At 44.1% G+C, this 23,391-nt stretch overlaps 3 protein-coding genes across 8 annotated transcripts in view; 2 read left to right on the forward strand and 1 right to left on the reverse strand.

The window, feature by feature from the left end:
- Positions 1–21: 21 nt before the first annotated feature.
- SIRT5 (sirtuin 5) lies at positions 22–7,546 on the forward strand. The gene is made up of 8 exons (XM_066324134.1): positions 22–197; positions 2,286–2,419; positions 3,604–3,829; positions 5,217–5,304; positions 5,693–5,746; positions 6,613–6,736; positions 6,869–6,984; positions 7,341–7,546. Exons 1-8 carry the CDS (start codon positions 83–85, stop codon positions 7,414–7,416), a joined length of 933 nt encoding a protein of 310 aa, XP_066180231.1. The 5' UTR covers positions 22–82; the 3' UTR covers positions 7,417–7,546.
- Positions 7,547–7,620: 74 nt separating this feature from the next.
- NOL7 (nucleolar protein 7) lies at positions 7,621–11,872 on the forward strand. 4 transcript variants are annotated; one of them, XM_066324184.1, is made up of 8 exons: positions 7,621–7,844; positions 8,375–8,435; positions 8,532–8,596; positions 8,764–8,795; positions 9,745–9,856; positions 10,485–10,606; positions 10,687–10,764; positions 11,508–11,872. In XM_066324184.1, exons 1-8 carry the CDS (start codon positions 7,672–7,674, stop codon positions 11,579–11,581), a joined length of 717 nt encoding a protein of 238 aa, XP_066180281.1. In that variant the 5' UTR covers positions 7,621–7,671; the 3' UTR covers positions 11,582–11,872. The 4 variants fall into 4 exon arrangements, with proteins under 4 accessions (XP_066180281.1, XP_066180298.1, XP_066180273.1 ...); XM_066324201.1 differs by having other exon boundaries at positions 8,532–8,587; XM_066324176.1 differs by having other exon boundaries at positions 7,622–7,844; positions 9,739–9,856.
- Positions 11,873–12,249: 377 nt separating this feature from the next.
- RANBP9 (RAN binding protein 9) overlaps positions 12,250–23,391 on the reverse strand; it is a 38,745-nt gene continuing 27,603 nt past the window's right edge. The window contains exons 7-14 of one of the 3 annotated variants that reach the window (XM_066324155.1): positions 23,049–23,161; positions 21,619–21,727; positions 20,023–20,213; positions 18,209–18,356; positions 16,621–16,694; positions 14,331–14,482; positions 13,574–13,685; positions 12,250–13,219 (exon numbers count right to left, since the gene is read on the reverse strand). In XM_066324155.1, the coding sequence (XP_066180252.1) occupies positions 13,089–13,219; positions 13,574–13,685; positions 14,331–14,482; positions 16,621–16,694; positions 18,209–18,356; positions 20,023–20,213; positions 21,619–21,727; positions 23,049–23,161 (1,030 nt within the window). In that variant the 3' untranslated portion in view covers positions 12,250–13,088. Of the gene's footprint in view, positions 13,220–13,573; positions 13,686–14,330; positions 14,483–16,526; positions 16,695–18,208; positions 18,357–20,022; positions 20,214–21,618; positions 21,728–23,048; positions 23,162–23,391 lie in introns of those variants that run through there. The other 2 variants (XM_066324147.1, XM_066324163.1) reach the window with 2 other exon arrangements.

Below are 23,391 nucleotides of genomic sequence, written 5' to 3' on the forward strand. Positions count from 1 at the left end.
AGCTGGCAGAAATACGCACCTTGGCTGGGCCGCTTATGTTTGATTTATTTCTCTCCAGGTGAAACACTTCCGAGGGATCCTGATGTGTCTCTTTCAATTTACCGCTAGAAGGTTGGTTTCCCAAGCGCATTGTGGACTTAAGGCCTCGTCTTCAAAGAAACAGAAGTTTTGCTTGGAAATGGCCCGTCCTAGCTCAAGTAAGACGTGTATTTGTTTGCTTTAGCACCCCGGACAGGTTTTTAAGGTGGATTTGAAGTGTTAGAAGTTTTCTTGTGCTAGGTGAAATCCGTGGCTTAATTCAAAATGTTTCAAACTGTGAAGTTGCTTTTTTTGTCCCCCGGTTAGTAAAATTGCCTTTCTATGTCTGTGTTCTGTATAATTCCAAAAACCCTTGCAGTCAGCATAGTTGCAACATAAACGTGTTTTTATTGTTTATAATTTACGCACGTAAGTATTCAGTGGTCAATTGCACTTCCCTTTCATAATCCTAATGAGTAATAAAACTAATTCCTCATTCTTTTTACAAGAATGGTCCTCAAGCATTTGCAGCAGCCCAGGAGCTGGGTCGCCCTAGGTGCCCTGTTCAGCTAGCAGTTGTAGCTGTCCTCTTTTCACTTGTTTGGGGGTATTTGGGTTTTGTTTTTCAATTCGAGAATGAGCCTTAACTTGAAAACTGCACATGGGTACAATAGCAACCCCCAGATCAGGAAGCCGAGGCAAACTTGCTTTTTCTGCTGCCTTGAGCATCAGCATTTGGCAGCGGTCAGAGCCCTGGCTGGGAGGGCTTTTGGCCTGAGCTTTACACATTCAGGGCTTGTGAGGTTTGGTTTGCAACAGGAGGTGGGGCATAGAATTGCAGCATTCTCTGCCCAGTCTGGTGGCACAGAGCCACCAGGTCTTGGGACCTCTCCAGGGGCTCTTTCTCCCTACAGGAACTTACCTGCCTTTGGGTGGGTTCTTCTGTGTGTGTGTGTGTGTGTGTGTGTGTGTGGAGGGGGTAGTTTTGGTTTTTATTTGGAAGGCCACCCAGTCTTCCAAATTGTGAGGATTAGGGTTGTGGTGAACAGCTCAAAGTTCAGCTGGAGGCTGCTCACTAATGGGATACTGTGGGAGTCCGTAGTGAGGCCAGTGTTGTTTAGCACCTTCATTAATGATCTGGACCATGGACTAGAGTGTATCGGTGGCAGGTTTCCATGTAATACAAAGCTGGGAGGAGTGGGTGATACCCTGTAGGGTCCTGTCCCTGGGGAGAAATAGCCCCAGGCAGTAAGACAGGCTGGGGTGACCAGCTCGGCAGGAATGTCCCTGGGGATCCAGTGGAGCCCACTTTGGCCTTAAGCCAGTGATGACCCCTTGTGGCATTGAAGGCTCCAGGGCATCTTCTGAATGCATAAAAACACCCCACGGTGTTTGTCTGCTGTGAGGGTGCTCAAACAATGGATTGAATTGTGCAGGAAGGTTTCAGAGTCTTTGTCCGTGGAGAGATATCCAGAGCCACCCCACAGGACACTGTCCAGGGCAGTCTGCTCTGGCTGACCCTGCTTAAGCAGAGGGGGTTGAACAAGACAATCTCCAGAGGTCCCTTCCCACCTCATCCATTTTGTGATTCTGACCTATGTTGCTTTAAAATTCATATCTGAGGTAAACTGCAAGAGATCTCTTTTGTCTGTAGCTAACTCGTTCCTTTTTAATCTTGTCTTGACTCACATAAAAAGGCAAAGAAAATTTGCCATCTTTCTCCCAAACTACTTTACCATGCAAGGGAAAATGGTGGGTATAACACATTAAAAATATAAAATACAATTGCAAACCTAGAAGACAGAAAAAATACCTCAGAATAAAATGCATTTTCCCAAATTACCTTAACTTTGAAGGTGATACTTTGTGGAAAAAAAAAAAAAACAACAAACCCCACACAAACAAAACCAACTACAAAACAAACGTATTTTTCAGGATCTCAACGATTAGGAAGCAAACTGTTCTGGGTGGTGGTACCAACAGTTGTTATTGGGGTAGCATCTAGTGTGGGGTTTTAGTTAAAGACTCTGCCTTTATAATATTGACTATAATCATCTTTAGCACATGTTGCCCTACTGAGCTTGCTCAGACACATATTCTGAGGATCTCCAGGAATTGCGCTTTAAATTCCAAGATAAAGAGGCTCAGGAAGCAGTTGGTGTTCTGACATTAAAGTCGTGGGAGGTGTGTGTGGAAGCCATGGAAGTGTGGCCTCAGGTCAGAGTGTGAGTGCCTGAACAGCTCCTTGTTTCCCTGCCCTGGCACAGACATGGCTGATTTCCGGGAGGTGTTTGCCAAGGCCAAGCACATCGCCATCATCACCGGGGCCGGGGTCAGTGCCGAGAGCGGCGTCCCCACCTTCAGAGGGGCTGGAGGCTTCTGGAGAAAGTGGCAAGCCCAGGTAGGTGCTGGTGGGCCCTGCCTGTGCAGCCCTGCCTCACTGTCTGTCGTGCAGGTGAGTGTGGAGGGTCAGGAGCAGCTGAGGGAAGAGGGTGGAAGTTTCCCATGGCAGTGCAGCAGGGGCAGAGTTCTCCCTACAGCTGCCTCTGCAGTTCTTCCCTGTGCTCTTGGGGATCTGCCTCTGTCCTTCAGTTTATCAGTTGCTTGGGTAAAACAACATTCTTGCAGGCAGCTCTGGGTCTTCCTCCCGTCCTTGTTTACCTGCAGTTCAGCTATTTGCTCATCTTTTGACACCCCCACTGTTTTCCCAATGTGGGGCCTTTCCTGTTTTAAACTCTTAAGAGTTTAGAAACAAACCAAAATATCGAAGAACTGATGATCAAGACCAGAGACTGGTTGTTTTCTTTTAATCTTGGTGTCTCATAACAGCCTTTAAAAATGCTTTAGGACTCATTTTATTTTGGGGGAAGTTCTTTAACTCTCCTGCAGGCTCTGTTGCTCTTACTGGAATGATCTTGCCAGTGCTGGGAGCCAAAGGGGTGGGAGAGGAGATGGGAGCAGACACTGGGAGTACAGCTGAAAGCACCAACAATGTTAGCTCTACAGGAGCCTTGTGAGTCTCATCCTGGCTGCTGCTGCAGGTGCTTCGAGCAGCTGTTACGCTGTCAGTACCTGCTACCCCAAATGCTGCAATCACACCTGCTTTCTTTGTGGTTTTTAATGACAGCATTCCTGGAAGATCTGATGAAGTTAAAAAAGCATTAGAGAGATGAGGTTTTTAAACTGGTTTGAATTTAAAGATGGATTTTTTGCTTTCAGTGACCATCAATTCAAATAAAGCATGTGGGTGTATAAATGCCTGGTCCTGCTGCATCAGAAACTTGTATTCAGTGTTTCTGTGTCAGCAGAACTGTGCACTGAGGTGTGCTGGACTGAGCTGCGCCTCGTTTTTGAGAAAGATAAGGCAAAATTAAAGTTACTGTGAAAAGCAGCTTCAATTTTACCTGCACACAAAATACAAGATATTAGGCTTTGGTTTTGACAATGGGTGTAATTTGGCTGGTGTTACACTTAAATTAAAGCAGAAAAGAAAAGCAGCAATATAAATGGCGGAAATCCAGCAGGCTTCATCTGGGGAAGAGATTCTTCTTTTGCTGTAGGATGACCCGTTGTGTCTTTTTGCAGGATCTGGCTACTCCAGGGGCTTTTGCGCGAAACCCCTCCCGTGTGTGGGAATTCTACCACTACCGGCGGGAAGTGATGCTGAGCAAACATCCCAACCCAGCCCACATGGCCATCGCCGAGTGCGAGAAACGCCTGAGCAAGCAAGGAAGGAGCGTGGTGGTCATCACTCAGAACATTGATGAGCTGCACAGGAAGGCAGGCACCAGGCACCTCTTAGAGATTCACGGTAAGGGTTGGCTCATGTGTCTGCCACAGGCCAGGAAACCCTGGGTGGGGAGTGGGAACAAGGGAAAGCGGGATAAGTACAGAGAGAAAAGAATTCCATCTTTAAAATTATAATAACCTGAATAAAGTAATTTACAGTGACACTCTGTTCTCTTTTGGAAGTTGTTTCAGGTACTTCATAGCCTCTCTTTATTCCTTACCTTTAGAATCACAGAATCTCATCTTTCTGGTTTCAATGGATTCTGACAGTACACAGGAACTGATTCTCCCTTCTCGCTTGCACAGTTTTCCGCAGATCTGCTTGAATTCCTGTGGCTGTGACACCTGGCTGGTTTCCAGGGAAAAGGGGAAAAGAATCCCCAAGGATTCCACTATGTGGCAGTGGTGGTGTCAGACTGCCAGCAGTAAAGGGTGTATTGGCAAACCTAGCCTCACCAGCCCTGGTGCTTTCCCTCTGTCCTGTTTTGTCCTGTCCTCACTTGTACAGTCCTTGGCTACAGGACAAAGGGACTGGAAACAGTTGAGGTTCCCTTACCTTTCTTTCCTGCAGCCAGTGGCCCTCCCCCTCTCTTCCCTGTAGCCAGTGGCATTCCTTACTCCCACAAAGCTCCAGAGGGGCACAGGACAGCACCTGGGAGTCAGCAGGTCTTTGGTGTGTGAGGAAATGTACAGGTGTGGAGAGAAGGAGGGTGTGGAAGCACTTCTCCATCCTTGGAGGTGAGCCCACTCATTTCTCCACTCCTCAGGCCCTGCCACGGGGTGGAAGTTTCCCAGGACAATGACCTATCCTGGTCTTCCAGTACTGTGATGCTTTTTGAGTATCAGTAAAGGGATTTCCCACCACCACGTCTGTGCTTTGGACACAGCAAACCTGTACAAGCTGTTTTGCAGTTGTGGACCCAATGATGAAGCCTTGGCAACTGTTTCATTTTGGTTATTTGTATTCTTTACAAAATGGACACAAATTTTAGCTCTTGGCTAAACTGCACATCTTGACAGCATGTTAGTAATGCTACAGAAGTTTTGGGAGTGGAGTTTTATGTGAAACAAAATCGTGTTGACCAGCATATTTTATTTTTTTAAGAAAATGTTTCTGAGGTAAGAGGAAAAGCAATAAACAGAAATCATCTCCCTCAATGATATTTTCAATTATGATTTTCCTGCAAAATATATTATGGGACATATTACATTACTCATGTCCTGAGGCAGAACAAGGTGACACAGTGGGACTGTCTTTGCTATTGCATTCCTGTAGTAAGTTACCCACAGGGTGCAGCCTTCAAGGTCTGTAAATAAAGGCTGCCCAGGATAAACACAAGCACTTGCCTGCACAGCCACACCTCAGAGCCATTGCTTCATCCCTGACGTTTCCTCTTTATGTGTTCCAGGTAGTTTATTTAAAACTCGGTGCACCAGCTGTGGAAACGTAGCTTCGAATTACAAGAGCCCAATCTGCCCTGCATTGGCTGGGAAGGGGTAATCCATTCTTTCTTTTCCCATTAAAAAAGGAAGTGAGCAGGAGAATGGGTATTTACTGCATATACTCAAAGACTTTTTATGGTTATTTTTTCCCCTTTACATTTTGGCAGACCTTTAGATAGTTACATAAATAATTGTTGTGCCTTTGACAGTCTTGGCCAGCTTATTACAGTTGCTCAGCTCCAGAACTCTAGACAAAATCTTGCCTGCCTTGTGCATGATATTTTAGGATTGTAGTAGGTGTTTGAAGTTGGCTGAAGTTGAAAAGATTCCTTGATTGGAGGGTGTGCATTCAGAGAATATGAAGTCTTTTAGAGAATGTTTTGATTAATATATAAAGTACATTTTGTACAGCTGGACATATATTTCCATTTTGTAACTACAGGGCTCCAGATCCTGACACAGAAGATGCCTCAATTCCAGTTGAAGACCTTCCTCAGTATGTATGGACCACTTCTTTTGGGCTGTTACCTCTTCATGCTTTGTGCATCTCAAAGCTTCATGTTACTGTTCATGTTGTTTTGGAAGGACTTTCCACAGGAGAAAAAGAACTCTGCCCCAGGAACTGAGTCTAAAGTTACAGGGGCATCAGACAAGGAGTGTGGAGAAGTTACCTTGGTGCTAAAGGCATTGCACTTTTGTGTACTTGAGCACCAAGATGAAATGTGCCAAATTCACGGGGTTTGTAGTAAGTGAAGTAGTAGAATTGCAGCAAGAAAGTGAGTGCTACAGCAGTAAATGTTTTGTTACTTTGCAGGTGCCACCCATTATTACTCGGGGATACTGTGCTGGGGTCCCTTACGGGCACAGAATGTGCCACGAGGCTTTTTTACACTGCCTGAAGCTTTGCCTTAGATAGTTGCAGATAGAAAAATCCACCACGTTTTTCATTTGATTCCTAAGGAAAAAGAGGCAAACGCCATGCTTCTGACTTTTGGTTTTCTCCTTAAAACCCTGTTAACAAGTTTGTTAAAGCTGATGGAGGCTGAGTTTTAACTTTCACACGTCTCAGGAGCTGAGTAAGGGGAAGACACAATTAAGTATCTGCACTGAACAACTGTTCAGCAACCTCTTCCATGGGATCATGTAGCATGTGTGTACTTCCAGCTCGTGTGTAGCTGGAATAAGCTGCCTTCTATCCAGCACGTGGTAGAAGAGGGTGTGGGGAGGGCTGTGAAGGAGGAGAGAGGCTGATGGCAGGTGAGACCTGCCCAAGCGAGGAGGAGAACTGCTCTGCTGTTCTGTGACCTAAAGCGCCCCATCAGCAGCGTGGCAATGGGCTGACCCTCTGCGGTGTTGGAACAGGTGTGAGGAGGACGGCTGCAATGGGCTCCTGCGGCCACACGTCGTCTGGTTTGGTGAAGCCCTGGATCCCGGCGTGCTCACGGCGGTGGAGAAGGAGCTGGATATTTGTGACCTCTGCTTGGTCGTGAGTGACGCTTATCCTTACCTGTCCTCTCAATCAGCGGGGAGGCCAGGACGTGGCTCCTCCTGGGCAAAGTAGATGCATCTGTTTGAGCGTGGTCCTGCTACACTTGTGACGTCTGTCCATTGCCCGCAGGTCGGGACCTCGTCCGTGGTGTATCCTGCGGCCATGTTCGCCCCGCAGGTCTCGGCCAGAGGAGTCCCAGTCGCCGAGTTCAACATGGAACAGACTCCTGCCACCAACAGGTTCAGGTAACGCTGCTCGGGCAACCAGCCTTCAGTCCCCTCCATCCTGCCCTTTGCGGCCAGCTGCTGAAACGCTGCGTTTAGACAAATATAGTCTAGTTTTCCTCGAGTGCTTATGAAGTACTAAGTTTCTGTTAATAAATAGGAAAAGAGGATCCTTATTCCGTGGTGGAATTTTCATTGAACACCCAAACTGTATTAGGGCGAGAGGCTGAAGTCTGTCCCTACGCCTCACAAGGCCTAAACCCTTCTCTCCTCCTCTTTCCTCCCTCCCGTTCCCCTGCCAGGCTTGCCAGGTAAAGCAGCGAGCAGCGGGATGCGCCGGTGGCTGCCCGCGCCCTAAACCTGCCGCTTTCTTCCAGGTTCCACTTCCCGGGCCCCTGCGGGACCACGCTGCCGCTAGCGCTGGCGAGACACGAGACCGAGATCATCTCCTGAGCGCCGGGATCACCTCCGGAGCGCCGGGAGTACCCCGGCCCGGCGGGGCCCCGCGCGGGGCGGGCGGGCCGGAGAGGCGGCGGCGGGACTGGTCCGCACGGCAATAAAGGGGCGGCGGGGCCACCTCCGATGTCTGTGTCTGTGCGCGCCTCCTGCGGGGCGGGCCGGGGCGGGGCGGGCGGCGGGGGCGGTGTCCCGGCGCTCGGCAGTCCCGGCGGAAGGCGGGAGCGGTTCCGGGGCGCAGGGGCCGCGGCCATGGCGCGCCGGCACAAGGCGAAGGCGGCGGCCGCGGGCAAGCGCAAGGCTCCCGCCGCGCTCCCCAGCCCGGCCTCCTCCTCGGAGGACGAGGCCCCGGAGGAGGTGTCCTTCGGCGTGGCGAGGGAGGCGGCCCAGGCCGAGCGGAAGCTCGTGGGAGAGGCGGCGCGGAGGTGCGGACACGCCGCGGCCTCCTGATCCCGATCGGCGGCTCTCACACTGGCGCTGCCCTCCTCTTACCTCCTTCGCTTAGCCCCACTCTTCTTCCCTTTCACCCCTCTTATCTCCCCCTTATCCCCTCGCTTACCTCTCTAAACCCCCCTCCACCCTTCTTACCCTCTTAGCCGCCTTTTTATCCCCGTTCACGCCTCTTGCCCGTTATCCTCCCCTTATTCCCTCCCTTATCCCTGCTCATTAACCCTTGTTGCTTCCTTTCCGCACCCTTATCTCCCTTGTTACCCCACCACCTTTCTTATGCCTCCCCTGCCCCTTCTCCCTCCTCATCCCGCCCTTAACCACCCTTCAGCCCTCCAAACGCCTTTCACTTTTCCTGTCTCCTCTCCCGTATTCTCCCACTTGCCCCTCCTCAGCACCTCCTTTGCTCTTCCGAGCCCCTCCGAGCCCTCGTTCACCCCCTTAACCCCGCCCGTGATCCCCCCTCTGGCCCCGCGGGATGCTGACTGTGGCTCCCGCCTCCCCGCAGGCACCGGGAGCTGCTGAAGGAGAAGCGGCGGCGGCACCAGGAGCTGTTCGCGGAGCAGAAGGTACCGCGCTACACCCGCGGGGCTCCGGGCGGGCCCTGGGTGTGTGTGCCGGCGGTGCCGGTGTCCGTGCCCCCCTGACTCCCCTCTCCCTCACAGAAGCGCAGGCTGCTGCCCGAGGCCGTGCTGCAGGAGCTGCAGGAGCTGCAGGATGTGTCCGCACGGTGAGGAGGACCGTGGGAGGCGGCGGTGGGTGTTGGGATCCCTGGAGCAGCCCCTTCTGGTGCTGCCTGGGGAGGCCAGACTGGAAATGGGAGTTTCGTGGCTGTGGGTAAACGAAGGGAGTGTGAATGGGAGAGCAGTAACCTGTTGCCTTCCCTTTGCTCTCCAGGCCCGCTGAGGAGGCCGTGGCAGATGACCCAGGTACGCTACAGCTCGCTTTGCTGACGAGGTGCACGTCTGGTACTTCAGGAGTTCATTCCTGTGCCACAGCTCCAGTGGGGAGCTCTGCTGAAGAGACCTTATCCAAGTTTTAAACATGACCACATTGGACAGGCCGTCTGTTCCCCAGGAAAAGAAGTATCTGAGGAAAAATCTAAAGTCAGATTCAATCTAATTCTTATACCTTTTACAGAAGTCACTTTCTGTGCAGTGATTTCAGTTAAATTGCCCGAAGTATTAGAGGAAATCATGGGCAGATGTTAGAGCAGAAAAACCAAGGATTACCAAAGGTGGATTGATATTTAGCTCTTGTTTAAGTTATAAAGACTATTTCTGGATAGAGTTGTTAAAATCAGATTTGATACTTTACATATCAAACTACAGTTAACAGCATCTGAACAAAACAGAATATTAAGTAGTTCTTGTCAAACTCAGAATTACAAAATCAGGAGTCTAGAGTGTTTATGACTGCTGTTTTTGCTTCATCTGTATTTTGAAGTACTTCACCAAAATCTTTTATTTAAACAGTTCTCTCATCTGAACCTCACATACTGCTGTATGGTCTAACTGCTACTTTTTCTTGCTTTTATTTAAAAAAGATCTGTTGTATTTACATAACAAAGAGGTGAGCTGAGAATAAAGCGAGACTAAACCCAGAGCTGGATTTTCCTTCATGGGTTACCCGTAGCAGTTGTGTTGCACTGAATTTTTGTCCATTGCTGAATCCCAGACTTTGTTGATACCAAGGAATAGAAAAGCTGGCTAGCAGTACTTCGAGTTGCTCTCCTGAGTATATTTCTTCCCCTCACTCTTAGAGCTGTTCTTCCTACTCAGTGCTTCTGAAAAATGCTGCTTGTTTTAAGTCCTGTTCCTGTTTCACTGATCGGTTTTTGATTTGTAACGTTTGGGAAATTTCGTTTGCAAGTTACACTCGATGAAGAACTTGAAGCTGAGGCTGTACAGCTGGAACAAGACCAGGTCCAAAGGGAAGACGAAGATGAAGAAGTGCAGGAGAAGAAAGGCAAGAGGAACAAGGGTGCCAGGTACGAGGAGGAGATGATTTTGCCTGGTGTGGGAAAGGGCATCACAGCAGCTCTTCTGTCACTGCATGGCTCTTCTGCATTTTCTGTTCCCTGGTTCTTCCGTCTGACTGAAAGCATATTTATGTGCTAAAAGCACCTTTAATATTTTCTGGTTTAGAATACTTGTGTATGTGTGCATATATATAGATATGTATGATATAAATAATTTTTATCTATTATATATGTTACTGCTGTGAGATAGCTGGGCAGCTGTAACCACAGCAGTACCCATTCTGTTGTGTGCTGCTGCAGGTGGGGTGGTTGAGCACTGAATTCCTGCATTTCAATGTGTTTCTCTCTCCTCTTTCTTTCTTTGTCACTGATGGCCCTAGTGAGTAATTGCCCTAGCTCCTGGTAGGATGAGCTCAGGACTCCCAAGAAAACTACTTAGGGCACACAAAGGCCTACGACAAGAACTTAGGAGTATTGCTCCGGGTTTTTTTTTTTTTTAATACTGCCACAAAGCCCATCTGAGTATCAAAAATCATCACTGGCTGCTGCTGTGCCCAAGTAGCAAAGCTTGACAGCAGTGTCTGTTGTTCTGGATCCTGTAACCACACTACAGGGAATTACATCTCTCTTTGACTAGGACAAAAGGGAACTACGTGGCTGTGTGCTTGAAAGACCACAGTGTCACAGGCCTCCACCAGCAGCTGGCCAAAGACTTCCTGAATGCTCAGCTCTATGGGCCACACACCAACCGGGTACCGGGTGAGCACTGCTGCTTGGGTGGGTCTGGATCGAGCCTTGTTTGGCTGGAATTGGGTGACTAACACTTGTCTCCATTTCAGCAAATGAATTCTTTTCCCTTGCAAACAAGAAAGACCCAGTCAAAAAAGCTGCAGTTCAGTTTGTGGACGTGTCTTGGGGTGAGTATAAGAAGTCGGAATAGGTACTGTTTTATGCTTATGTGGCTAAAAGTAAACTTGAATAAAATCAAGGTTTTTCCACACTAGAATATCCTGGCTTGTGATCCTCTAACTCCAAGCACCTGGAGAGTAAGGGAAGGGGCAGCAGGGCACTACAGCCTCAGTCAGTATCATGAGCACACCCCCAGAGATGGTGTATGAGCCACAAGTTGAAAAAAAAATTTACCTTAGTTTTGGTATGTTGAGAGACAGCTCTCATCCTGGAGCCAGGGCTGCTCAGTGAAATAAATAATACAGTAGCTGTTTTAGCCTCCAATCTCTGAGCTAGTGGAAGGCATTTCAGATGTATCTCAGACTTAAAAACAGTGATACCAAGATCCCAGAACACCTATGTGAGCACAGGGAAATAGCACTCATTTCTCCTCATTTCCATTATGGATGGGGAACAGTCTCACACCCGCACAGTACATGAGGCTCATGAACACCAGAGCCTTTGATCCTTAGCAGTTAGGGGCTGCTTTCCATCTGTGCTCCATCACTGAAAGCACCACTGTACACCTCCACCCTGCTGAAGGAGCCTGGTGCAAACTGGTACTCCAGGCCAGTGGAATGCAGCTTAGGAAGTTTATCAATGTGTGAGGTGGTTGTTCTGAAGTGCTGCAGCAGCCACAGGAGTGCTGCTTCTCCAGCACATGGGCTAAGAAAAATGGTAACTAACAGCTTTTTTTTTTTTTTTCTTTAAGGGAAAGAGAAAAAGGAAAAAGCAGCAAGGTATAAGAAACGTTGGCTGGCAGCACAGATTAAAGACGGAGTCTGAAGACAGCTTTTTCAGAAGATGCTGCTAAGGACTTTTAGTGACGGCTGATCTCAACAACACAGGTGTTTTTTCCCCCTCCATCATCACGTTGCTGTCAGCTCCAGCCAGCAGAAGGCAGCAGGCTGTGCCTGATGGGACTTCCTTGTTCTCCTGCCCCTTTCGGAAGTTCCTGGGGAAGCTAAAGAGCAGCCAGGCTCCAGTGTTGTAGAACAGCTGGTGCTAGGACCAGGCTTGCAGAGCTGCCTCCATGAGGCAATGCCTTTGCAGAGAATAAAGATGGGTAATGTTGTACCTACTGTTGTGGATGCTGCATTCCTTACAACAGGCAGTTATTCCTGCTGCTTCAGTGACTTGTGTCTCTAAGGAAAGGCTGTACCCTAACAGCAGAACCATTAAATCAGCTCCCACAGCAGGATACTTCTCTCCAGCCTGATTACTTTCCAGCAGTAAGGGATTTTCCCTACCTGCAGGGAGTCCTGAGCTTCCTGCACTGTTAGCTAGACTCAGTGTGTGGCAGGAACACAGCAAAGCCTTTCCCATACACCAGCCCCACTCCCGTGGGGAAGTGGCAGCTCCAGCTCCAGGGATGAGCCACTGCCCTCACAGCTCTCCACAGGAACCTGCTCTAGAACCAGACAATGCAGCATACACGTCCCTGCTACTGTGGATGTAGATGTAAGTTTTTAATGGCTGGTTAATTATGATATCACTACATTTTATTGCAATATAGTACTATTTAAGCACTTTTAAAAATGCAAGGTGTACAAAGATTAAATTAAGACTGTAAATTGACTAAATATTTGGTTTTTATATAAATAGGTCATAACCACACTGTGTTGACATGTAATACTGTTATAATACAACAGTTAAACTGGTGAGCCTACACAACAGAAGCTGTCTGTAGTTAAACAAGGAAACAAAGTTGAAAAGACCATGTTAAAACAAAAAACTACTAAGATCAACAGGTTGGGATTGTAAGTAGCAACAAACATATTCACTCAGCTCCTGAGTAATTCAAGTTTTACAGTACACATTAAAAAATATCATTTCTTCCCATCAACACTATATATCCAAACCATTTGCATTTTGCAAATTACACTGATTGAACTATGTAACAATGGGGGTGGAGGTTGGCAAGTCATCCTGCTTGACGTTTACATCACCCACGTGCTAATACATCCATGTTCTCTATTCTTCCGTCCCACCACAAGGTAGCAGGATTTTTGGTTTGTTTTGGACAATCGTTCAAAGGATTGGTACTTGTCAATTTGGATGTCTGACGTTACCAGTGATATTTTCAACTCTTAGTTGTCTAAGAGGTTTAAAGATGGAAATCTCCTAACACTAAGTTAGAAATCATTTGCATCATGCTGTAAACTAGGAAGCAACATAAAGCGACAGACTTGTCCTTAGTACATAATTAAAATTCCAAATTCCAGTCAGCAGAGCTGGTCTACTTTCCATGTTGAATATGCTGCAACACCTTTCAGACCTTCAAAATGCATAGCTAGTGTAGGTAGTCTTCCACTGTGGCAAACGCACAGGATCCAATTCCTGACCGGGCCATCAAGCCTAGACACTGTGACGCCTGTCCCATGGCCAGGGCAAGCGGGGGTTGCTTTGGCAGATTGTGAGTCTCTGAAAAAGAATCACAATGGCAGTTGAAACACCTGAATCATTTCATCATAATGCGCTGAAAACTTGACATTTGAACTACTTAAATAATTCACTTGCAAAATTTGCTCTTAGAGCAAGACACAAAGCAGGAGCAACAAAGGGAGTGTGCACAGCACCATTACTGAACAGACCCATTTTTGCTCTGAACTACAACAGCAGACAAGTACCTGCTATTTTACATACCCTCCAAAACTATCCTTGTCTATCCAGGAGAGTGCCCTACGCTGCTAGCCTTACAGTGGAGCAGCAGGGCCACCTGTGTGGGACAAGGGGGAGGCACCCCGAGCTCCCTGGCAGGTGGCAGGCCACACTTACCTAGTATTGCACTATTCAGCACAGAGCACACTGGTTCTCTCTGTATGGGGTCAAGCTGATTTCCAACAGGGCTGCTCCAGGGATCGGAATATGCAAGTAAACTGAATGCATCCTGTGGGAAAATGGCTTTTATTACATCTACAGCTACAAGCTGCTAGTGAAAAGAAGGGCTATTTCATTCAACTATTTTGATTCAGAATCACAAAGATGACTGTCAGTGTCCATCAATACAAAAAGATAAAAAGAAATTGTGACAGGACTTGTTCCATTTAGTGGTTTTTTTCCAAGAGCAAGGCAAAAGGCATTATTTTACTAAGTGATGGAGTAAGAGAAAACAGACTGAAAACTGCATGCAGTCCTTGGCAGGAGAATTCTTTTCCAGAGCAGTCTCAAATCAAGGCATACTAATTAACATGCAGAGTACTAATGACAGCACATTTTGGGCATCTCTACCAATCCCCTAGAGACAAAAGCTTCAATTCAAGAGGCCAAGGTACGTGGTCACAAATGAGAGAAAGGAAAGTGCTAAATTAATTTCTGTGTTTAACTGTGTAACAGCATAACATTATCTTCCCTGTGCATGTGCTACACAGACAAAAAAAAGAAGACCGTGCTACACCACAGCTGACCAGAATACCCGATCTGGGACATGAAAAATGGCAGAAGTTGAAGCAGAACAGTATTCCAGCACAACATGCTGTGGGGGAAGTTCCTGCTGGGAAGCAGTTATTCACTTTTACAAGAAGATTAAACATACCTTAAGCATTTTCTTATTCACTGTGTTTTTGCCACATTCTCTTCTTAGCTGCTCGCTCATTGCTTGCAATTCTCTTCCAAAATGGATCATCCTTTCAATGGCTGCTTGGCTGCCACCACATAGCTGGCGTCTTAACTGACTTGAATCTACTTCTAAAGAAACGACATCGTCATCATCACCACTGACAGAGCCGAGGGGAACAACCTATGGATCTACAGACTGCACTGATTTCACTCAAGCACAGCTGCCTGCCCAGAGAGAGCAGGTCAGCCAGAGACTCTGCCCCATGTGCTCCTGTTCCATGTACTGTGCAACTGCTCCTTGTAAACGCTTAAGAGACCTGGTTAACTAACAGCAAAGGCAGTCACAGCATGTGCTGTTTATTTGCAAGGGGTAATTTTAAACTAACTAGAAGACAAACCAGATTTTTACCCTAAAATTTTAAGGGGCTTAAAAAAAAAAAAACAATGGAAGTCCACACAGTTCTAACTTTCTTACTTCTTTGGCACTGCATTTCTAAAGATGCACCGAATCAGGAGCTAATAGAGGGTAAAAAAATGCCAAACTTTCTCAACAGCCAGGATGAATTCTGCTACAAGACAATCATTTAGACGGTTCATACTCCTTGCAGAACACATTATCTTAATCATTTGGTTATTTCAGGCTTCTTTTGTAATCAAGCAAGACACGACTGATTTCTTAACTGTTTCCTACAATATTCCCCAGTACTAGTGGTTTTAAAAGATACCGATGCAGCTTATGAGTAGTAAACCAACACCTGATTTTTCTTTGAAAACTCTGCTTTTTTAAAATTTACACCTAAAGCACTACATAAAAAAGGGCATTTATCCCCATTCTTTGTATATTTTCATCAATGGAATCAAGTTTTTAAATTAGCATTTTGATAGACTTTTCAATTACAAATCCACTGTTTTTTTCGACTTTAACGCTGCTATTTAGTAATGTATTTTGACTGCTATTTCCAAAAAGGCATTTGAACTGGCCACTTTTTTTTTTCCTTACATGTAAATGGAAAATACCTCTGGAAAATACCTGCCTACTTAACCTGATGTACACAGCACTAAGGAGAATATATAAGTATTTCCAAAACTGAAAAACCACCACACACAAACTGGGGGGGGGGGGGGGGGGGGGGGCAAGAGTATGGGCGAAGCACCCACAGCTTTCAAGCAGCAGTGTTTGTCCCTAGCTCAGCCTAACCAAAGACATGACTGTCCAAAAGCAGCAGACGACTACATTACAAAGACCACAACTCTGTGCCCTGTGCAGCTGCTGTATGTCTGTCACAGCAAGACTGTGGAAAAGGCTGCAAGAGACTGAGGACTGTTTTGGGTTTTCTGTCACAGAAATATGGTCTTGTCATTATCCAGTTTCAGAGCATAATGCAGGGAAAATGGTCTGGCAGCTTGCATTCCTCCTTGCAGGGCTCTAACAGGATGACATTTACCTGCATTTCCCAGCAAAGCTGCAGGATCAGCAGCAGCGCATGCCCCGGAACTGGGATGCGCTCAGGGACCTCTGCACGCGCTGCTGCATTCCCAAGGTCTCCAGTTTCACGTTTCATTTAAACTACACATTAACTGACATCTGCTTAAATCAATTGTTTGAGTACCAATTGTGCAGCTGCACAAAGGGCAAGCAGAGCGGATTTAAATACTCATTTGTCACCAACATCAACAGGCATGACAGAGTATAAAGCACATTAAGTAAAACAAAGTTAATTTTTAGCTCATAACTATATATAACTATATAAATTGGTATTTTTTTAGTGGAAAACATGGGAAAAAACTTAATGACATTTCCCAAATAAAGCTCTTGAGCATTAACTATTAGCACTTTGCATTTAAATATAAAAGATTTAGAATTTCTACGCTTAGTGTGGACCACAAAGATGCCATGAGAACCATGAATGGGAAGAGGGAGAAGCAATTTCCCAACTCAAAGACAAGTTGCTACACAACCGGGTGTTTCTTCTCAAAGGTACTTCCTTAGAAATTAATGCTAGTTTGAGTAGCCATGAGTTACCCATTTCCCCTGTTCTCACACAGATATTGGACCACCTAAATTAGTGGTTTTAAAATTTACATCTATTAATAGCAAAACAAACAAAAAATTAAGATTTGAGCTAGTAACCCTAATTTTCAAATTGGGAAGCATTGCAAGTAAAAACATAACCTTGTTGCCATCACTTAATAAAAATGTAAGAAATATCACTGCAGACCCATTTCTGTGTCACATTCTTCCATTTCGTGATCATGTTTAGAACTACCATTTAGGAAGCCATTGGATGAAGTCTCAGCAACCCCATTGGAGTAGTGATCTGTTTCCATGTCTACATCATTGCTGAAAAGAGTAACAAATACAAATTTTACTCATATTTAAGGACTTAGGTTATGTTTACAACTTCATCACAGTACATCCTCATCTTAGCTACTGAATAGCTGTTAAATATTACCAAGCTAGACCACAGTTTCTTTGATAGCAACTGGTGATACCAGAGCACCATGGAAAGTTTTAAGGCTGCCTCAACATTAGTTTTCAGTAAAATACTATTTTCAGATGCTTAAAAATGAAACATGTACATCCTTCTTTGAAAATACCATATTTAGGTTACTAATTATTTCGAAAGAATGCCTTCTCTTATTTACTCTGTGGAATGACAGAGGAAAAACAAAAAAAGAAAACCCCAAAGCAAATGCTGAGTAAAGCAGAACACTGAAGAGACACTCAGTGACAAATGCAGAGCATTCAACTCCACCACCCTTTGCTCACAGAAGTGCTTTTCGAAAGTGCCAGCGTGGCTTTGGGGACTGAGCTTTGCTGACAGTTGCATCCTGGCCTGTTCTGTTCCATCACAGAGAACAGCAGCTTAAAACCTCTGTCAAGACCAACCAGATTCAATTTGGAAGTTTAATATCTTGCTTCTAAGCAACCAAATATACTCAGCTTCCTTTGAGGTAGGAAACCAAAAGGCCTCTCTGACTGGGCAAGAACAGAGCCAAGGAACTGTCTTCCTCCATGAAAAATCTCCAAGTTGCCTGGACACTGCCAGGCCTTTTGGCAGAGGCAACTGCTGATGCAAACAGAAATTGTGGAAAGTTAAAAAGTAAATTATTACTCTTATCTTTTTATCCCAATTATCACTATTCAACTAAAATACTTCTGGTCATCACCACTACATCATTGCATCCTATGTGGTAGTTTTGGGAATCCATTTTGGGCAATGCAGCTGCATGCTGTTGCATTTCACATCAAACTAGGTTCTGCTGCATCCATGCAACCCAGAGCTTAATACGTGCCGGTTATGAATAACCATAATAACCCTGGTTACCAGATTTATTTTCATTCTCTGAACTGAATGTGTTTGCACTCGTGACAGTGACTGGAGTCAAACAATCCTGGTGTATACAGTGAGAGGGAATCCACACTTCATATGCATCTCCAATTGTGTTTACTTTGCAGATACTGCCACAAATGGAGTGTATCTGGAAAACCTTTCATTACCTGTGTGCAACACACTTAAGTCAGTGTCAGTGGCTTCAATTAAAATCCCAAGTGCCAAAGACCTAATTAACCTTCACTATGCGACTTCAAAATTGACCAGAGCTATAAGCAAGGTTATTTATTTCTGTTCATTGCATTTCTTAAACCCAGCAGGAGAAAAAAGTCTATTGAGCTTGAACTATCAAAACAACCAGAGTTATCACAAGCTGTTGGTTCCTTGCACTATGTTTCGACTGTCCTCAGGGAAAAAAAACCAAATCACATCAAATCCCACTGAAAACTCATCCCCACCATGTAAACACATGGAGAACTCAAGCCTTAATGTGATTTAGAAGCACCTGAAGTTTATTTACCTGGAATAGCTGTTAACCTGCTGTGATCTGGATACATTTATGTTGTTGAGCTCTGGTACATTCAAGCTGGTGCTCGTGTGTTTACTGTGACAGTAAGATTGATGCGCTTTATTTGATATTACGCCGTTACTGCAACTACTTTCAAACCCTGCAAGAAAGTTTTAACAACTGTAGTCATGAAGTCGAACTTACAGATAAGTTTGTAGAAAAAAAAATGAAATAAGTGTAACATTTACTGACCAGGAACAAGTATCATAATAAATCTGTCACACAAACTCAAGTACCTCACCTCCATTATTTCAGGTATTTGAACCTTTAAGGCTTCTAGAGTGCAGAAGTTAATTTAACTATTTAAACTTGTTAATTATTTAACAAGTATGAACACAGACACAAGAATGGTTTTCCAGTTGTACTAATATACTGGTAAAACAGAAAACTGTATTAATGTGGAAGAGTTTTTTAGAAAATCTTTTCCAGGTCACTGTAATCATTATGAATGGAAGCAAACATCAGTAATTCCTGATCACATAATTCTTTTGATAAATGTGCAGTAGAATTCAGTGCTGTATACTTTGGATGTTGCTATACTTATATAAAACCTCTGTCCTTCACCATGTAATTATTTTAATTGTTAATATTGTGCTTTGCTAAATAATATTACACCATGCTGTGAAATTATGATGCCTAGCTAAAATCCCTTCTGACCCTTCTAAAATATAACAGGAAAACTACCATTTGAAACTAACATGTAATTGCCAGTTCCATCAAACCAAAAGCTCCCTAGTATGTTCTAAAATAGAAACAGGTCACAGAAAGGGCTTATTATAAAGAAAACAGCTGCTGCCATTTACAAAATCCCAAACATCAATTCTAATAATACATTCATCAACCTGCCTCTATTTTCAAAATTACAAAATTTACAGGTCCTTTATACAATACATCCCACCTGAAGAATGACCAGAAAATCTGAGTGGCTCTCCACTGACACACATGATGGCACCCCTTTGACACAGAGCAAAGAAAAGCAAAGCTGCTGTCCCTTCCAAGGGCAGCACTTACTCTGATGGCCAGGCTACACTGGCTTTCCACTCCACCCCAGAGAGAAAAAAAAATAAAGCACCCCCAGTCAGCTCCAGTTTGGATTTGGAGACGAAACAGAAGTGAAAGCTAATGGTCTCTGCTACCTTAAGAGGCTTATTCTTCAAGGACTGCCATGTTCAGGCACCATTTTAACATGCTCAGGTTCCTCTCAGCAGGGGTGCTTCGGGAGGCAGGAGTATCTCCCCATGAGCTTGGGGCAGCTCTGAACACTCGTGGCTTCCCACTGCAGACTTCCCATTACTGAAATGCTCTAAGAATGTTTCAGCTGTGCAGACTGAAATGTGGCTGCCAGCAGCACGTCTTTTACTCAGCCACACCACCCAGCTTCTGGTGTTTCCTTCTCAACCACAGCTATTCTGACTTCTCCATCAACACCACAGGAAATGGATCATATATACCACTTACTGGATTTAAGCCACCTTGCCCAAGCCACAAATTATCATCAAAAGGACGACAGAAATTTATGTCAGAACTTTCCACCTCCCAGAGGGAAACACTTTTTAGAAACTGGTGAACCTACTTTGCAAGAAGTAAAGCCAAGAGCACATGCAAAAATTATGCGATGAAATTTCTGGTTTTCCCTGCGACTGGAAATCATGTATTTTATTCATTAAAATTTTACTGTTACACACAGAATTCAGCATAAAATCTTAAGTTGGGAAAAAAAAATCCATGTGGTGTGGTATGTCCACATCTGTGTGGTCTGAACTTACCAGCGAAGTGTGTGCTACTCCCTTTGCCTGTTGCCAAATTGTGAATATTCATTCCATGGCTGGGACTCATGCTAGGACTACTGAATGACCGAGGGCTAACAGGGTAACTGTCTTGAGATTTTGGACTGTGGCCTCCCAAACACCGCACTTCACTGTCTGTACCGTTCACCATCTCTATGAACTGGCGCACCCTAAACAAAAGGCAAAAAGTTAAGCTAATAAAACCATTTACACACTTCAAATTACCAACGATAGCAATGATTTCATTTTAGTGTTAAATATAGAACAAGTCTGACTCAATGAAATGCTGGATGTCAGTAGCCCAATCATCAATAAGCTCTGGAGCATTCCACCAAAAATACACAATTACAAATTTATGAGGGAACAGAACAGGAATATTATCCTTGGAGGACAGCCTCTGTCACTAAGTCCTCAAAGTTTAGAGATTTAAACTACATTTTCTTGTTCTGTTTTCTTTTATTGGCAGGGGCAAGGTTATTTCTTGAGAAAGATATGTCATTATGTTGTCATGTCTGTCATTTCTCTCAAAGTAAATGAGAACAGAGTTTGACTGTCTGGAACATTAAGCATTAAAGGGTAACTCTTAACATTAAACACCTGCACTAGAAAACAGTTTGAAAAGCAAACTCCCATACAAACCTTCCCTTTAGAGGCTCTTGCTCTTTGTCAATTTCATTTTAGATAAGGAGGTTTTACTATGGACTTTAAGGAAGCTCAGAACTCCTGCTTTATGCTTTAGGCTTCAGAAGCCTCAATAGAACAGGCAAAATTTAGAAAGACAGATTGAGAAAAATATAACATACAATTGATACTATTGAGTGAAGTCTTTCATCAGAATGTTCACATTTTGTGAATTCTGTGATGTCTGAAGTACTATCACGTGAATTCTGTTCAGCACTTGAGCATGACAGACTTCAAACACATTCCCAGTTACTTAACTGAACATAAAATTAAAGTGCTTTGTTCTTAGAGGAGATAACACATTTTTTCCACATTCAAACACTGCAATGTGATACAAAATTCTGGAGAACAGCGCAGCTGGCAAGTAAAAATGCCAGAGTGAAGGTGACTATTGTGTGCCTGGGAAGCCAAGAGAACTCTTTGGGATTACAGAATTTCCACAGTTTTAGCCAGAGGTTTCTAGTAAAGTGGCATGGAATGAAACAGCTCATTTAAACTGGTCTTTAAAGTCAGTCACCCCTTTGGAGGAACAGACTAACTTATGCCATCAGGATTCTTAACCTTCTTGAATAAGCTACTGTATCAGTTTCCATTTTAAGTTTTACTTGACACCCAAATGGACTAAAATTCATTTTAAAAGACTAGAGAACTTAGTTCTAGAGAACAAGTCTACAGGGAGATGTGAATTATGCTGCAAACCAGGACCTCGATGACAAAACCTAGTTAAACATGTAGCAAATAAGAAGAGCATAAAAAAGTGAAATATACACATTTTCTAAAAAGCGCTGCTTAACTTTGTATAAATTTCTGTGAAAGTTTTAAATGAGTAACTGTCTTGTCTCAGAAGGTACTGTGCCATCTATAAACACACATCTGTATAATTTGAAGACTCACTTTAATGCAAATAAGAGATTAGGATTTCTTTCTAGTAAACTTGGATACAACTGTTGTGTTGTTTCAATGGCTTCTCCCATTCTTCCTGCTAAAACCAATTTCTGAATTCCTGTTCACCAAAAAACAAATAAGAGATTAGGATTTTTTTCTAGTAAACAGCTGTTATGTTGTTTCAATGGGTTCTCCATTCATCCTGCCAAAACCAATTTCTGAATTTCTGTTTAGCAAAACCAACATCAGTTAATGGACAGCTTATGGATTAATACACGTACATTAATGATTAAAAGACACTGCAACCATCAATCAACAAGATTTCTTTCCTTTTAGAAAAAAATAGTGTAAAGAAAGATCATGCTTAAAATGTTCAACAGGAAAATTTAAGAACTGCACTCCACCTACATGTATCTAAATGAGAACTCAGTATTTTTATTTATTGCCAGCATCCAACTGCTTTGGAGTCAGATTGTACATTTAGAGCTGGAATAAGACTGCAGCCACTCTTCTGTGATTTATTTCTCATTTTCACAACTTTATAAATAAGCACATACCAAACTACTGTCACTCAGGAACATCCAAATTGCATCTCACTCCTACAGGTTCAATTTTGACTAAGAAAAACAAAAATTCAGTCTCTTTCACCTACAACACATACTTCCAATCAAATTACAGTTGAATAAAATCTTTCACAACAGTCCCTGCTTTAGTTGATGCTTCTGTGGCTGTAACTTGGCTCAAGTTGTAAACAGCCTCCCAGCTCTCTCCACCAACAGAGAAACTGTTCAAATGAAAAGTAGCCCAACAATTCTGTTGTTTTATAATGAGAGCAGTTTCCCCATGTGGTATGTCATACAGTGGCCCAAATGCTGATGGTCATGGAGCAGGGATTTAAATGGAAGGGGAAGGCACTGTTCCATCAGGCTGCCAAACAGCACTGGCATGGCAAATTAGAACTGAACTGCTGCTAGTTGTCCTTGTCCTCTTCCCCCTCACATCTGTAGGCAGGAAAACTCAAGTTTCATTTAACTTATAAAACATTCTCTAAACTCAATCTCTTTTCACAGTTCAGATAAAAATAGAAATGTTTGTCAAGACTAAGTTTTATATATTCCTGTTTGTGACTAAGCACTAGCTCTCACAAACACTCAAGAGACATTACACACACTTGTTTCAGACGTTATCACAACTTTCCATTCAAGAGAAAAGACAACAGATAATTTACCACATTCTGCTACATCAAACAAGTTACAAAGTATTACTGCGCAGAGTTTTCATACCCAGCTGCTCATACATGTGTAACATTAGGTGACAGCCAAGAACTGTGCTATGGAGTAGTGCTGCAAGCAAAATCTACAACGCTGCTTAAGAGAAAGCTTTATGTAATAGTTGTTTGAGAGAGGAAAAAAGGGATGCAACGTGCTTTCCAGCCTTACTTTGTCTGTTCTTAATGGAAGCTAATTCTTCTAGCACAGTCTGGTCTGTGGATCTGGCGAATGCCTCTGCTGTTGCACAGTATCCATGGTGAACTAAGTAAGATGATACCATTCTAAAAATAAACAAAAACAAAACTCAGAAATACTTATTTAATACAGGTAAGAAGTCAAGAACTCCCGAATGTAAAAACCCTTTGCTAAAATAAGCTGACTGAATTGAAAAATTCTATGGAAAAATTGAAATACAGAGATTTCTGTACAAGTCAGACAAAAGTAATTCAGCTAAGAGTCAGTATGTTCTTCAAAACACTGTACAGAAAATAATTTTTAAAAATAATAAATG

This window comes from Sylvia atricapilla, chromosome 1 (genome assembly GCF_009819655.1).
Source record: "Sylvia atricapilla isolate bSylAtr1 chromosome 1, bSylAtr1.pri, whole genome shotgun sequence".
NCBI lineage: Eukaryota > Metazoa > Chordata > Aves > Passeriformes > Sylviidae > Sylvia > Sylvia atricapilla.